Source organism: Ricinus communis, chromosome 6 (assembly GCF_019578655.1).
Source record: "Ricinus communis isolate WT05 ecotype wild-type chromosome 6, ASM1957865v1, whole genome shotgun sequence".
In the NCBI taxonomy this organism is placed as follows: domain Eukaryota; kingdom Viridiplantae; phylum Streptophyta; class Magnoliopsida; order Malpighiales; family Euphorbiaceae; genus Ricinus; species Ricinus communis.
This window is the reverse complement of record NC_063261.1, coordinates 1,972,350-1,989,703: the sequence shown is the minus strand read 5'-3', so window position 1 is coordinate 1,989,703 and position 17,354 is coordinate 1,972,350. Positions and strand designations below refer to the sequence as shown.

General features: G+C 32.1%; 1 protein-coding gene across 1 annotated transcript; it reads left to right on the top strand.

Annotated features, from left to right (window-relative positions):
• The first annotated feature begins 1,103 nt into the window (after positions 1–1,103).
• Positions 1,104–8,730, top strand: LOC8262804 (diphosphomevalonate decarboxylase MVD2, peroxisomal). The gene is made up of 10 exons (XM_002521126.4): positions 1,104–1,726; positions 2,750–2,948; positions 3,970–4,033; positions 4,858–4,921; positions 5,017–5,097; positions 6,060–6,146; positions 6,458–6,615; positions 6,729–6,777; positions 7,863–7,987; positions 8,126–8,730. The coding sequence occupies exons 1-10, from the start codon at positions 1,520–1,522 to the stop codon at positions 8,337–8,339; spliced, it is 1,248 nt and encodes a 415-aa protein (XP_002521172.1). The 5' UTR covers positions 1,104–1,519; the 3' UTR covers positions 8,340–8,730.
• The last annotated feature ends 8,624 nt before the right edge of the window (positions 8,731–17,354 follow it).

Genomic DNA, 17,354 nt, shown 5'->3' with positions numbered 1-17,354 from the left:
TTAGACCTGTTCATGGGCCTGGGTACACGCCTGGCTCGCCCAGGCCCGCACTCTTCCGGCCCGGCTTGGACAATAATTTTTGTGTACAAGCCCGGCCCTGCCCGAACCCACAAAAAGCCCGTACGGGCCGGGCTTAGGATTTATATAAAAACCCAAGCCCGGCCCGACCCGATGTTTGGTTTAGTTAGAAAAAAAGAAATGTCATACCTAGCACTCGAACCTGTGATCTTCAACTTATAATTAAGTACTATATACCACTTAGCTACCTATTGTTATTAATAATAAATTGGGTTTAAATTTTGAATATTTGTGTTGAAATTAGGTTTAAATTTGAATATTCGTGTTGAATTGTCGGTCGGGCCGAGCAAGGCCCGACCCGAGCCCGCCCATGCCCGACCTCTATTTACAGGTTTAATAATTGGTCGGGCCGGGCTTTTTAAAAAATTTCGGGCTCAGACTTAGGCTCAGAGATATTAAAAAATTCTCAGGCCTGGGAGGGCTTGGCTTGTCCAAAATCAAGTCAGGCCCGGCCCGAGCCCGCCCAGGCCCGGCCCTTGAACAGGTCTACTCTAGATGAATACTTTTTAACCATTCCAGGCGGTTGAAAGTCACATGTTCACAAAGTTTTTGGATTTTATTAAACCATTAGGCCAATAAAAATCATTTGAAATTAAAACATTCAATTCTAAGTTTTCCATTTTAAATGTAATAACATTCATGAAAAAGTTGTCTTTTTAAAAAAAAGCATATCCCATTATTAAATTTTTTAATTTTAGTCTATTAAATTTTTAATATCTTACTTAACTTTATAAAATTTTGTATGTTTTTATTTTTATTTAGATTAAGTACCATTAAATTATTAAGCAAAGCTAAAATAAAAATATATTCACTCGTTCAAACAATATTAAAACTAAAGGGTTTAACAAAAATAAGAGTTTAAAAGACAAATTTTGCTAAAAAGAAAGGTAAGTCTCTCTCTCACCTTTTTCTTTTCCTTTCCAAACAAACAAAGTCTTCTCCATGGGTTCCAAACAGAGTGTTAGGTGGATAGATACTCATACTCGATAGCAGATACCAATCACCAACCTGGTAGCCTAGCGGGACCCACCTCTTTTTTTTTTGTGGGTTATCGAATAGGGTACCCTCTCTACCAGTTCAACGTCACAACTTTTTCTTTTATGTGTAGTGTTCTTCCATAACACATTTATTCAATTCAATACAAAGATTTTTTTTTTCCTCTTTTTTTCAGCGTATCCCCAGATTGTGACATCCTGTTACCACTTAGAATTACCAAAAAAAAAAAAAGAAGGGCATTGCCTAATGTGGGACCCACATCCCCATAAGTTCAACTCATGAACGACACCTACGCCATTTTGTTTTCCCTCTTCCTCTTATTATATAATCAATATTCCAATCTTCCCCCGTTCCATCTGCATTAGATCTCTTTTTCTTTGATCTCTGATTGTTTTCTTTTAGCTTTGAAAAGGGTATTAAGGAAAAGCAGCACTTTGTTTTCGCAATGGCGGAGAGATGGGTGAGAATGGTGACTGCGCAGACGCCGACCAACATAGCGGTTATAAAGTACTGGGGGAAGAGAGATGAGACCTTGATTTTGCCTGTTAATGATAGCATAAGTGTTACTTTAGATCCTGCCCATCTCTGTACTACCACCACTGTTGCTGTTAGTCCTGCTTTTGACCAGGATCGGATGTGGCTCAATGGAAAGGTACCATCTTTATTTGGATTCTTTTTATTCTTCTTGATTTAATTGGCGTTCTACGCTGTTAAACCAAACGTGTTGCAAGAAAAAAAATGCTTCATGCATGCTGGGTTTGATTTGTTCTTTTGAGGACGTCATGCGTTTGCTTTGGGGAAATAAAGTTAGAATCGTTTAAGACATTACTAAAAGTCTTCTTTATTTAATTTTTGGTGATATAAGCACCTCAGTTCAACCCAGTGTATTGAAAAAAGAATAATTTGATCCAGATTTATATCATGAATTAGTTTTAAGGATTTCGGTGCCAGATAACCTGATTGGAAAGTCTGTTCTTTGATGTGGCCTTATGTTATGGGATTTAACATATGCGTTTGCTTTGGGGAAATAAAGTTAGAATCGTTTAACACATTACTAAAAGTTTTCTTTATTTAATTTTTGGTGATATAAGCACCTCAGTTCAACCCAGTGTATTAAAAAAGTATAATTTGATCCAGATTTATATCATGAATTAGTTCTAAGGATTTTGGTGCCATCTAACCTGATTGGATAGTCTGTTTTTGATGTGGCCTTAATGTTATGGGATTTAACATAGTAGGGTGGGAAGGAGAAAGGCTACCTGCTGTGTTAATTATTTGATATAGTTTACAATGAACGGCAAATATTTACTTGCGATTGATCGATAAAAATTAGGAAAACTTTAAAGATTGGATATGGTCCATGTTTGAGACTTAGAGTCTGAATGTAACTAAAATTTTCCACTGGACGTTCTTATAATTCAAAATGGATGTATAAGAGTACGCTGAATATCTGGATTCTCTCTTGTTGCTTCTCCCAGATAAGGAATATGTGGGGAATTAATTTGTTTACTTAGATTTTATGAAGCGCCAAAATTACTGAGTCAGCTTGCCTTACTGTTCTGTTCCATTCTTGCAATATTCTTTGCAACTAAAAGATAATATTATCATCTCACTAAATTTCTTTTTTTCCTTTGTGTTGATTCTTGGTTCTTTCGGTTTTTTCTGGTTAGTGTAGGAGATATCCCTTTCTGGAGGTAGGTATCAAAATTGTTTAAGGGAAATCCGTGCTCGGGCCTGTGATGTTGAGGATAAAGAAAAAGGTATCAAGATTGCAAAAAAGGATTGGGAGAAATTGCATGTGCATATAGCTTCATTTAACAATTTTCCTACTGCTGCTGGACTGGCGTCTTCAGCAGCCGGTTTTGCTTGTCTAGGTAAAGATGATTTTCTCTATCTTCATTGCATGTGTTGTTTTCTTTTTCTTTTACACATGGTTGGCAGGCCTGCAGATTTTGAAATTTATGATCTGGTGGTTTAAGTATGATAGAGTTGGTCTTCATTTTTCTGAGAAATCTTTGTGATTTGGATTATACTGTATCTGAAAATAGATCAGTTCTGGTCCCTAAAGTGGGCTTTGTTCCTGATTTCAGATCCACTAAGGAAATAGATTAGTGTGTAAACTGAATATATTGTATTGTTTGAAAATACGCATAGAGCTTACTAACTAATCTATGCAGGTAGGAATGTAGCATCTCAATATATTCATCTACATTTTTGTTTGTGCAAGTAACTTGGGAATTGTACAATGGGTTAACTTCATGAGGTTTACTTAATTTTTCAAAAATAAAGTCATGCACAGGCAACCTCTTGGAACTTTTTTTTTATTTCATTTTTCTGCTATTCATGTATATTCTCATAATGTTTATCAATTCACTTATGCCTTATACTAGTTTACTTCTGCTGCATAATTACTTGTTATAGAGCTTCTTAACCTATCTATGCTTGTACGAGTGCAGCAACTCTATATATTTATCCACATTAGTTTTAAATATAACTTGGAACAATGGCTCTTAAGTAGCATTGACTTTTAAGTGCGTAAGCATCAAGATGCCTTTTGTTAATATACATATAACCTTAATAATGATGAAATGATCTACATCATTTCCAATTTGCTGATGCAGAATTACTTTATGGTTCAATTTGCATTATTATAATACTGGGCATATTATAGTTCCTTCTATTTTCTTTTCTCACGTATATCTACAGTTTCTCCTTTGGCAAAAAGATCTGTCAACTAGAATAAATGCAGTGCGTATCTGGCCTTGCATTATTCTACTTTGGGCAGCGTTTATATTGTTTTTGAGCTTTACATGTGCAAAACTCTATCTTGAGTTGTGTATTCATTGGAAAACAGAATCCATCTTGCATGCATCTTAATGTAATGTTTCATTGCAGTTTTTGCCCTTGCAAAATTGATGAATGCTAGAGAAGACAATAGTGAGCTCTCTGCTATTGCAAGGTATATATTTTCTTCTGTTTGGCACCTGCCACACATTTTCATTTTTGCTTAATGCTTATTTCCATGGTTGTTTCGCTTTTGTTCACTTTCCTAGTTTCTTGCTGGAATCTTACTGCTTGCATGTGGCTTTTTTATGATATCTTTTTATGGCAAATTTTATCCTACATCTGGTTTATGGATCTCACCCGTACAACAGCCTAGAGGCAGTGAAAATAGTATTTTGAAAACTGAAAGTTGGATCCATTGACTAACACAGAAGCGCCCAGTGACTGGCCCAATGGGACTCTGTGACTGACATTAATTATTTCTCACTTTCTTGGCTGGTGGGAGCCATACACCACATTCATGTATAATAGATTTTTCCTGTATTTTACATGTTCATTGATGTAGTTATATCTTCTATCCCCAATTTAAATTTAATTTTTTTATTTTATTATTGCAAGCAACGAGTTTTAGGTTTTCTTCTTTTCTTTTTCATTTTCAACTTCTTGCTTGGTTTGAGCGATGCGTAGTATTTTTTTTTTATAATTCTTTTATACTTTGTTGCGCATCATTTTTCTTGTATCTAATCATTCTGTTTTAGTTGATATTGCAAATTTTTTGACACGATGAATATCCACAAATCATCATAGAAATTTCTTTTATTTACTGTTGACTTGAATTATTCCACAGTTGATTCATGTATGTTAAATTTAAATATTCAGAACTATTCATTTAAAATAGATTTGTTAGGTATAGTCAAGTATATTGGTTATATCTAATTGTCAGGGATGGTCATATAAAGTGGATTAGGCATTTGATAATTTGTAAACTTTGTTTCTTAGGCAAGGTTCAGGCAGTGCATGTCGCAGTTTGTTTGGTGGATTTGTGAAGTGGATCATGGGAAAAGTAAGATTGATTTTAAATTTTTCTGTTCTACTTCTATCTAGAAAGAACTTTGCGATATTGAGAGTAACACTGATCTTTATATTTAAATACATCAGGTTGATGACGGAAGTGACAGCCTGGCTGTTCAACTTGTCGATGAGAAGCACTGGGATGATCTTGTTATTATCATTGCTGTGGTATGTATTCTGTTACTCATTAAGCAGTTTGCTATTTGAGTTAGTTTCCTGGTTGCTTTTGGCCTGGGATATTAAGCAGTTTTCTTCCCAGTGGTTTCGATTCAATCATTTTGTTTTTTGAAGTCACTTCTATTTCTTACAATTTCTTCTATTTTATGGTCACTTGTGAAAGTTTAATAATAAATTTTGAATTTTTTTAGGCTTTTACAACAGGACTTCTACGTGAATTGGTTTCATCATATGTTGTTTTCCTATGAATCAAATTTTTAAAATTTTTGTTTCAGTTTATTTTTTTGACAACATTCTCATGTCCTCTGTATAGTTATTTTTAGCTTCTGCCACATATTTTTAATTTCATTTTTCTTTCATGCTATTTGCTCTTCATTTTGGTGAAACTGAACTGTAGATAGTAAGTTTCATGTGGAGACATGCATAAGGGTGGAACTATGTTGAAGGATGAGGGACCATTGCCCTCCCAAGAATTTGCTCATTGAGAAAGTCAGAGATGTAGAGTGAATTTAAAATGTCAATCTTTAGTTGGTTTATGCACAAAAAAAAATCTTGCACTGATTGTCAAATCATATCTGCAGCATGTCTCCTAATTTTGTGGTCCTGTAAGAATCTTGTTGATATATTAGAGGCTTAATTTGTTATCCTGGAGGACTCATCATCTGAATCTTATCTAGCATTTCAGAGTGTTCACACAGATTGTGATTACCATACTGTTTAGTAATATTTTGTATAACTGCAATAATTTATATATTTAAGAAGAAATGTGCTATACAGTTTGTTGATTCATTCTCTGATGTATCCACATTTGATGCAAATAAAACGTACAATTCTATTTAGTTCATTTTAAATTTAGGATACAATATTGTAAACCTGCGATGCATTCTGGTACACAGTAATCATGGCATATGCTCTAATTTCTCTTTTTTCTGTTCTGGTTGTGTTGTTCCCAGGTAAGTTCACGGCAGAAAGAAACTAGTAGCACCTCAGGAATGCGTGAAAGCGTTGAAACTAGCTTGCTTTTGCAACATAGAGCTAAGGTGCTTTTCTATTCCCTTAATTATATTTTGGCAACTCAATTTTAATAAGGTTCTGTTTCTAAAAAGTGCATTTCAATTCTTTAATACTTGAGCTTTCTGAATGGAGTTGGAGTTCTATACTTCATCTACTTTAGATGATAAATATGTTCTGTAATTTGCAAATGTTTTAATCCTTAGAATTATTTTTGTTCAGATTTTGCTTTCTTCTTTACATAATGAAATTCATGCACTGTTTGGTTTTCTGATTATGTCATTCATTGACCATCCTGTGAGTGTGGTATTGATACTACCTTCTTCCTTGATTTTAATAGGAGGTTGTACCAAAACGCATCATACAAATGGAAGAGGCCATAAATAAGCGCGATTTTGCATCTTTTGCCCAAATAACCTGTGCTGATAGTAATCAGTTCCATGCTGTCTGCTTAGACACGTGTCCCCCAATTTTCTACATGAATGATACATCCCACAGGTAAGTTGCATTTCTAGTTTTACTTTAAATGGACATTCAAGTTATTTTGGATTAATGACTCATTGAGGTATCGAACTCCAATGTTTTATACTTTGATAGTGACTCTGTTACAGGATAATCAGCTGTGTTGAGAAATGGAATCGTTCTGAAGAAACACCTCAGGTATGTTTGATGCTTGCCTTCTTATTGGGGAAGGATATATTACAATTTAGGAGATCAAATTATATGCCTGGTATCAAAAGATTTTAGAGGATGAAATATAGCATATTCTGCAAGACAGTCATTAGTTAAAACTCTTTAAGTGAAAATCTATATTATTAACTTGAGCCATGCATGATTATAGTAAGATTAAGAGATTGCATTTTTTCCTGATTAATTTTGGTGTTTGACCATGTTAATTTTTGGAAGCTTGACAGGGAAATAGTGAAGTTTTAGTTAGCAGAATAAGCTGTCTCAGAGGTACCTGGGGAATGAACTGTAGATATAAAAGTTCTGTCCCATGCACTTTTGTATATGACACTTGATGTTTAGAAGTACTAAAGTAGCATGAGTTACAAGCTTACACCATGGAAGTCAATATATAATTCAGTTTCTTTTTCTCTTTTTCTAAGAAAGAAGGGTTAGGACTATAAGCTACTTGTGCTTCAATTCCATTGTCCAATTATCATGATTTTCTGTGAAACATGTCAGCGCCTCATTCTGTATTGTTTGTAGTTCCTGTACGGGGTTCTCTCATCAGATCAGATCAAGTATTGGCCCTAAAATCGTGGTGTCATATTGCTTCACATTTGAGCGACCTAATCATAGTTGGCACCTCAATTTCATGCAAAGCATGCTTTTCAAGATTTGCTGATATATGCTTACTCGTTGGGGGGTCCTTCCCTTGCTGTTGTTAACTCGTTAGTTTCTGTTGATTTGGGCTTTTGGAAAATGCAAAATGCTTTCAGAATGCCCAGAGATGAAGCTGCTTCTCTACTGTGGCAATTGTTGTTCTAAACTGCTAATTGCCATTACTTCCAAAGAACCATGTTATATTACTGGTTGTAGAAACATTGAATGTCATATCTCTTGGTTGGATCCAGTCCCGCCATTCAGCCATGAGTTATGATATTATGTGATAGCACTTTTTAGTCTTTCAGCCACTCTTATTATAAAAATTAATACATAGATGGTCTAGAGTCATACTGATTGAACATTACATCTTGCATGTGAGATATTGCAATGGCTAATTGTGAGAAAATTAACAGGTGGCTTATACCTTTGATGCTGGGCCTAATGCAGTTCTAATTGCACAAAATAGAAAGACTGCTGTCCAGTTGTTGCAGAAGCTGCTTTATTATTTCCCACCAAATTCTGATACTGATTTAAACAGGTATTGTTTTTCTTTGGATATTGAGGGAACAATGCAATGTTTCTCAGTGTAGATACAATAGTGGGGGATTTAGGTGCAAACCTGCGATGTTGGTGGATGAGTTTCCTGATAATGAAATTTTTCTTTCCCTTTCTCCAGTTATGTTCTTGGTGATAAATCAATTCTGAAAGATGCTGGAATTGAAGAGATGAAGGATGTGGAATCATTGCCAGCACCTCCAGAAATTAAGGATGCCCCAAGATTCAAAGGGGACGTCAGTTATTTCATCTGCACAAGACCCGGCAGAGGTCCTGTTTTGCTCACTGATGAAAGTCAGGCTCTTCTCAACCCTCAAACTGGGCTGCCTAAATAAATAAAAGTGGCGTCCCTTGCCCTTGCCCTTTCTCTTGCATTTTGTTATCTTGCTGTCCCTAGGCGGACATCTCTGATGGCCTTGGTATAGCATTCTGATGATTGTTCTCCAGAAAGTGAAGTTACAGTGAAGCAATTCCTGCAACTTTTCCTGGCAAATTTGCAGTGGGAGGATGCTTGTCTTGTATTGTAATTTATTTTTGTTATTATTATTTTTTCTTTTGCCTCTCAGTTCATTTAGAGTTATGAACTCTTGATGAATAAACTGCTCATTGTTCATTTAAGCTTTTTTCTTTTTCCAGCTGTAAGTCTTAGAATAATTTATGTACTAGTTTAAAATTCTGTTTCTTTCTAAAGTTCTCTATTCAATAAACAAATTCTTCATTGCTTAACTGAGACTGTTATTGTTATAAATAACTTTACAAAATTGAAGAATGTCTTTTTATTTCAAATTTAAGTTGTGCATCTCCATATTTTCTTTCCAATAGTGTTTGTAAATCTTTCGGTTATTCAGTTTCTTTGGAATCTTTAGTTTTTACTACTAATTTATATATTTTTTGAAATAAGCATTTTATCAGTATTCAATTAGGATTTATGTTATGTTTGATATAAAATTTATAAAAATTATTTTTAAATTGAAAATTTATATTGATGTTTAGTACTTGTAAGTGTTACGAATTTACTTCTTCAATTTAATCTTTGATATTTAGGGGATTACTTTTTTTTTTTTTGAGATGTTAAAAGTTTTTTTACACATATAAATATGGGTAACGAATAAATCTGGTAACTAATTATATGCATACTCATAACCTCAATTGTTATTTTAAGCGAAAATCAATATTAGTAGGTTATTAAACAACTAAAAATGGCAGTATAGAATCACCACACTTAAAACTTTTTATTTAGAGTTCTTTACATAAATATTTCTTTTTTTTCAGCATCTATTATATTTTTACCTTACAAAAAAAGAACTTACAAAAGTATACTTTTCAAGAAAAAAAATACAAAAATATGCTTAAATCATTATACCTAAAACAATAAATTTCAGCTACTCCACCTTCCAAAAAAAATGAATCCAACATGTTCTTCTTTCTTTTACTTCATAAACTTCCAAAAGACCAAAAAAAAAAAAAAGGGAAGCCGCAACACTCTTTCTTCAACCAGCAAAACTTTCATCTTTGACATCTAACACCAAAATCTTCTTCTTCCTTCCTTTACTACATAAACTTCGAAAGAATAAGAAAAAAAATCCTGCAACAGTCTTCATTCAACCTTCAAAATCTCCATCTTCATCTGGCAACAACAAACTCAGCGTGAAAGAGGTCAGAATCCATCAACTTTTTCTAAAACCTATATCTGAAAAGAAGACAAATTGCTTTTCTCGTTTCTTTGACAAAAACTGCTGCAATATAAATTTGAAAAATCAAATAACAAATAGATATGAAGGTTCATTAAGAACAAGAGCTTAAAGGTAATTATTTTAAATTAGAACACTTCGAAAAGAATAAATGTGCATATTTAATTTGTTGAATATATAGAGAAAAAACAATATATACAACATTGTATAATGTTTATAAAAAATAAATTAAAAAGAATGAAAATTTTTGATTTGTTATTTTTCTATTAGGTATGGATATTAAGTTAATGATTTGTTTATCAAATATTTAAAACATCTAATTTAGAAAAATATTTATTAAATATAATGATTCTTTGAAAAATAGATGTGGAGAGTTTACTAGTATTCGTACAATACAATGGTGAATGAAATTAAAATATGAATTACATCAATTTTCATGTAATGGGAATGATACTCATAAAAGAAAATGACTATAGTAGTTTAATATAAAAATTGTCAGATCAACCAAACATCAACCAGACCGGAAATCAAATATCAAGTCAAGAGTGCATATCCATCTCTAAAAATAGAAGACAATAAAATACTATTGTTATAAAAGAGCTCAAAAAGACATGACCAGATTGTAGAAAATATCCTTTATGCATAATAGTTTTGAATCAAGAAAAAGAAAACATTCAATCTTTATATTTTAAAACAGAAACATACTAACTAATGAAAATCAACAAATGCATAACAAACAAAGAGCATTTTAGATGTTCTTGAATATGCGATTTTAATGAGCAAGAAAGTGGCAGAAGAGGATGAAGAAGTAGAAAACAAAAGTCAAAAAATAGATGTGATAACAAACATAATGCATTCAGAAATAAAAGAAGGCCAAACATACAACGACAAACTCACTCTTCAGATAGTAATTGTAATACCCAAAATTATTTTTTTTAATAATAATAATAATATTAGTAATAACTAATGATGAGTTTTTATTTAATTTAATCTTACTTTATTTTAATTAATTTAATTGGGATGATTTAAAATAGGATTTTAATGCTAGATAAAAATAAGGGATTATTTTTCTATATCTAATTAGTTTGATTTCCAAAGAAATTAATTAAGTAGATTCCTTAGGCGATAAATTATATATATATATATATATATATATATAGGTCACTTAATTTTCTCCAAATATGAATGTATGAAATAAATATCATATTTGAAAGTTATGAAAGAATTAGTAGATAGTATTTTTATATAAGAATTTATTGGGAATGAAAAATTTTAATTAGCAAATGGTGTTGGTTTAAATTGAAAAATAATTAGCAAATTGATTATTTAAGTTAATTAAGTGTTAGGACTAATTTGATAATTAATTTTGAAATAAGGACTAAAAGTATAATTTCTTTAATATGAGGTTTAAATGAAAATTTTCATGGTTGGTATTTTTATAATTAAATATGGCGGTAAGGGCATTTTAGTAATTTCACCTTTAAAAGTAAGGATAAATAAGTAATTCTTTATTTTTAATAATTGTAATTTGGCCCAAATTAAGTAGTTAGGGGCTTAATTGAAAAGCTAAAGAAAAATGAGAGTGTTAAATGGAAATTTTGCACGGAGAAATTGTTAGTAATAAAAAGAAATGAGGGACTAAATGGTTATTAAAAAACGTTGAGGGTCTAAATTTTGAAACAAGGAAAGAAAGAAAGGGGGAGATCGGCATGTCGGGGAAGAAGGAAGAGGGAGAGAAGAGGAGCTGCTATCTGTCGAGCTCGAGGCGCGATGGCGGTAGTTGGCGCTGGCGGCAGCAGCTTCAGCAGGCGTTGGCGGCAATGCGGCGAAGAGAAAAAAAATAGAGGAGGTAGCAGTTGTCGATGCCGTGTGGGCTGTTTTCGACGGCAATGGTGGCCGAGTTGGGTGGCGATTGACTCACTTGAGTATGGGCTTCCTTTTGGGAGCAGCGGCGTCGACAATTATGGCCGGAGGAAGGAGTTCCGGCGAAGTGAAGGCAGCCAGAATTTTAGGCTTTTCCTGTCATCTTCAACGAGTTTTGGCTGATCAAAGGGCATATCTGGACTCCCGTCGGCTCAAGCTTTCCAATGGCACCAGTTTTGCGGCAATCAGACTCCATTTGAAAATCGACGGCTGAGATCGTTCGTGAATTTCTCCGGATGATCGGGGGTTGGATTGGAGGATCGAGTGATGGAATCATCATTAGCATGTTGTCTCGAGTCTGTAGGCGAGCTCGAATCGTCGATCGGACTCCAGCGATTGGAGGCGAGTCGACTGGGTGATCAAGCGTCTTGGTAATCATCTAGCCCATTGATTTTAGAGTTTGTTAATAAAAATTATGTGATTAATTATTGTGTTGAGCACAGGAAAAGTTATGTGAGGTTTGTTTGTCGAAATAATTAGTATGTCGGACCGTTTGCCAATAATTGTGATATGTAATGTGTTGTGAAGTCGGAAAAAATGATGTACTTTTGATGGCTCGACTCTCGTTAACTAATTGTTGAAAATTAGAAGTATTTCTGACAGGTCCTGGACCCGTTATATAGGGGGTAGACATTCGTATTTAGGGAAGGTTCTGCCGAATTTTCGGTGGAAATTATCTGAGTCGAAATTCTTAGACAGTCAGTTTTAGGAGTCTAGGCCTAGGGATATTTGTTAAATATTTTACTTTTATTGATTGAATTGTTCCCGTGAATAGATAATTTATTAGTTCAACTCACTCTACCCGAGGCTTAGGAGCAGAAGGAGGTCGTCAAAAGTGTGAGTTAAAGTCATATATCTGCTATACATGTGTCTTGCAAGATCTTAAATAGTAATTCCGATTAATTGATTCATAGATTTGAATATTCATATATCAATTTCTACATCATTGGTATTATGTTTGCATGTTGATATAGGATGATATGACAATAGAACATGCCACCTGATGGATTGTATCAGGACCGCATGAACACTGGTGTGAATTTGAGACAGGTGGTAAAAGGATAATTTAGGACTTGCCCTGGTCGAGTTCAACTTTTTGGGTTGTGTAGAGTGTGTTTGCCGGAGTAAAGGTCCTTAGTCGAGCATTGCTCTCTGGGCACCGGCTTTATTGGAAATTAAGTGATTAGACTGGATTTAAGGACCCTGGTCGAGCTCCACTATCTGGGCGCAAGCCTTATTGGAGTGAGAGAGCCAAAAGGCTAAGACTGTTAGTGTTGGGAGTTAGGGTTCTGCTGAGGTACTCGTCCCGTAGTATGTAAAATTTATCTTATAGAAGCATGGCATGACATGTATTTTTGCATGACTTAGTATTTCATTTTAGTTAAACAAATATTTTATGAAAGTGTTGTATTCGTTTTGGATATATGATTTTAACTCACTCTCGAGACTAACAGTCTCAATTTAACTATTTTTTAGGTGTTGTTAATTTTTCTGCAGTTCTTTTCCTCTAGCAGCCCGACTCCTTCATCTTCAGATTAATGTAACTGAGTTTTGGTATATTTGACTTTTAAAATTCTAGAATCTCCACTGTAGAAATTTCAGACTTATCATTTTGTAATTGCATGTAACTTTTGGTCTTACCTAATTATGCTGACAGACCGAATTAAATATGTAGTATCTGATGGTTAAAGGCTAGTTATGGAATAGTGCTATTGGACAGAATTTGGATTATACCTTGATTGAGTTAGTGAATTGTCAGGCTTACTACGGGATTTGGTGGCCTTAAGCCTACCCATTTCCTAGTGCTGATCACGGGCCCACATATCGGGTCGTGAGAGCAATCAACTTCTATGCTCTTAAGAACCACTTCCAATATAAGGTGCAAAAATCATACCAAAGACAATCTTTTTATAATGCTTGGATAATAATTGCAATTGGAAACCAAGAGCTTTAAAAAATGGAAAAACAACAATGTTTGAGATTTGAAAGCTCAACAACATACATACATGTTCATTGGAAATAACAATTGCAATTGAAAAATAAGAGCTTCAAAAAATGAAAAAACAACAATGTTTGAGATTCGAAAGCTCAACAACATACAACATGTTTATTGGAAATAAGACATAGCGATCAAAAGCAAGCAACTACATCAATCATCGAAAATTATATAAAAATAAAATGTCTCAGCATCAAAACAATGTATACTCCTCCAAATATAATAAGGCACATGAAAGATGATTACAGTATATTTGTAAACTACTTAAAAGCTTGGAGATCAAAGGAAAAAGCATTAGAAAAAATAAAAGGAAAAGTATAAGAATCTTATGGGATGTTGCTAAGCTATTTGTACATGATAGAAAAATCAAATCCCAGTTTAATTGTTGAGCTATAAAAGAAAGAAGATCTTACATTCCTATATGTATTCATGGCACTTTAAGCTTCAATAAAATGATGGACTTGCTGTATACCAATAATAATAGTAGATGGAACTTTCCTCAAATCTGCCTATAGAGGAATGCTTTTCTTAACAAGCACATAAGACGCAAATGGTAAAATATTTCCTCTAGCATTTTGCATAATAGATTTTGAAAATCAGCAGTAAAGGCATATACAATAGAAAATTTTGAATACCACGTGTCCAAGATAAACAAGATAGACAAACGTATAAGACCTTACCTAGAAAATATCGGAATACCATTAATGGATAAGAGCACACAATATTAACAATAGACATACAATTTTAACGATAAATATAGCTGAATCAATAAATACAAAAAATATAGGAGCAAGGATCTACCAATAACAGTTCTGTTGGAGTATCTATGTGTTTTAATTTAAGAATCGAGCCATACAAATAGAGATTTAGCAAAGTCGACTTTCACAAGATTGGCAAAGAGAGTAGAAGAAACACTTAATCATAATTAAATGAAATCATTAAAAATGAAGGTTAGATTTACAAATTCTTAATTAATTCATAATATTAAATTATATAGATTATGTCCTACGCCTTGGTATATATTTGGTATTTTTTGGGTATATGTTATTATTTAAAAAACAGAACTGATGACTAGAAAAATAAGACACAATCTGCAACTCATAAATTAAAATTCTAGAAATGTAGATTTCATGTATATTTTATATAAATTTTTCTATTTCATAAAATAAAGTGAAAAAAATTAAAAATTTAACATTAATCTGTACTATGATTACAGGTCTCAAAATTAACAGATGAACTATACATAGTGTATGAGTATGAGAAGACATACAGTAGACCTAACAACAAAATCATGCATATGCAAGAAATTTGAAATTAACCAAATACCATGCCAACATGCTATGATAGTACTCAAAGAAATATATCACAAACCATATGCTTTTTGCTCATAATACTTCCCAAAAGAGATGTTACTAAACATATATGAAGCAATAGCGTATCCAATAGACAATCAAATAATGTGAGACATACTAATAATAGTGAAGGAAATAATTGTATGAAGGAAGAATAAAGTATGGAAGACTAAGAAAGAGAAGAACTATAGTAGGATGGGAAATCAAAAAATAAAATAAATGTAGCAGATGTGGACAACAAGGACATAATAGAAAGATATGCAGAAGTTTACCAAAAAAAATTAATACATTAGAAATTTAAACAATATTATTTTTGAATAATGTGAGTTGATTAGAAGTTTATTTTTGATAAATGGCATTTCAAATGAAATAATTATAAGCACTTAGCATATTCAAATATTATATTTCATTTTACAAAAAATAATTTGTATTATAATAAGTATAAAATTCAGTTATCATAAACTGTTGTAAAGTAAAATATCAAGATAAAAAAATAAAATATAATAAAATACAGTAAATATATTTCAGATATATAATTAGTATATTTTAGATATATATATAAATGAAAGAAAGAACTTATATTAAGAAGAAATATATAAACAAATATCTACAATAATTTTAAAAAACATGAAAGACTAAAACATCAACATTAATGTTCAAAAGTATAAAACAACTTAAAAAACAAATTCCTAAACATCTAAATAACTTAAATTCTTCAACTTCAATTATCACTTTATCATTGGATGAGATTCATCATCACTTGAAAATGTTCTTTTCTTTCTTCATTTTAACATAGGCATACGATAAAATAGCAAATCAATTATGATGTATTTTCATGCTAAAATCAGAAGAGAATTCCTTTGAATGGATGAAGTATTCACCAAAGCAAGCAATAAAAAAATCACCACAATCACTTCAAAAAAAAATCAAATAAATAAATAAATATAAAACTATTAACACATCAATAAAACATAAAACTTACTTATCTTTCTGAGTAGGCAACCTATCAACCATTTCCACATGAAATAGATCATCCAAACTCTTATTTGCATAAGGACCAAAGTTGAAATTGATATCCTTTCGTTCATCATAGAAACTAATAAGAGCAAGAAAATAAGGCAACAGAATACTATATGATTTCATAACTGCCAATGTAGAATTAATTTTCTGCTTTACCTCAAAGAGTTACAAATATAGATACAACGATCTATGAAACTCAAATGATCCAAAATCCAGTGCTACTCCTTGACATGGATAGGAAACAGAACATGATCAAGATCAATCCAAAAAGTAGAATACAAGATAAATTTATCTTAAATAATCTTTGCAACATAATATGAACCTGAACCAACTGATAAATTCTTCTTCTTTTTCAAGAAATCAGAATATAGATTTTGTATGTGCCGACCAAAAATATTATTTGTTGTAGTACATCTTAGAAAATCACTATGAATAATTTTCTATTTTTTCCTCAAGTAATAGAAAATCACGTTAATATGCTGTTGGAAAAAAACAGTCTTAGTATGTATTAAGTATATATTCAGTATATTAATAAGACATAAATAATTTATAAACAAAAAATAAGAAAATGAAAAAAATAAAAAATCACTGATGAAGAAAGAGCATGACCACAATACTGAAGTGAATGAAACTGAGTTTTTTAATAAACAGCTTCAACTCTAAAATTTGAAGGAGGTTTAATTTCATTATCTTTTGAATGATAAATCTTTCTCCTATAAAAATAAAATAATGAAGTTATTCATAAAAAAACTAAAAAAATATAAAACATAGAAAAATAATAAGAAGAAGTTACTTGTTCTTCTTTTTCATTCTAGCATCCAACCATAAATCAAATTTAACTTGCTTGCTAAAATCAAAAGAAGTAGAAAGTTCATCATTAAAAGGACAAAAGCTATGCACCACTAACTTAGGATATTCTTTCAGCATTTTCACCTTCAAAAGAATCAAAGTCAGTGAAAAAAAGTAACTTAAACACAAAACTAGATTTAATCACCTTCTTAGAATAAACTAGTGTATCAGCACCAGAGTTTAAATTAACAGTACTAGAAATATTAGCATAATCAACTGCCTGCAAAAAAGTAGCAGAGAAAAAAAAATAAAAGATCAACCAAAAATCAACTTTAAATATATAAAAAAAAATACATAAAGAATTAGCTTATTTTAACAGCCTTCAAAGCATTAGCAAGATTTTCTTTTAAAACTTCTGGATCAATATCATCAAAAGAAGATCCAGAACTAACTTTCTTTCAAAACTTCTAGATCAATATCATTAAAAGAAAATCTAGAACTAATTTCATATTTCATATCATCCTTATAAAATAAAAAAAAAGAAGAAAATAAAAAAATACAAATAACTTTATCAGCATC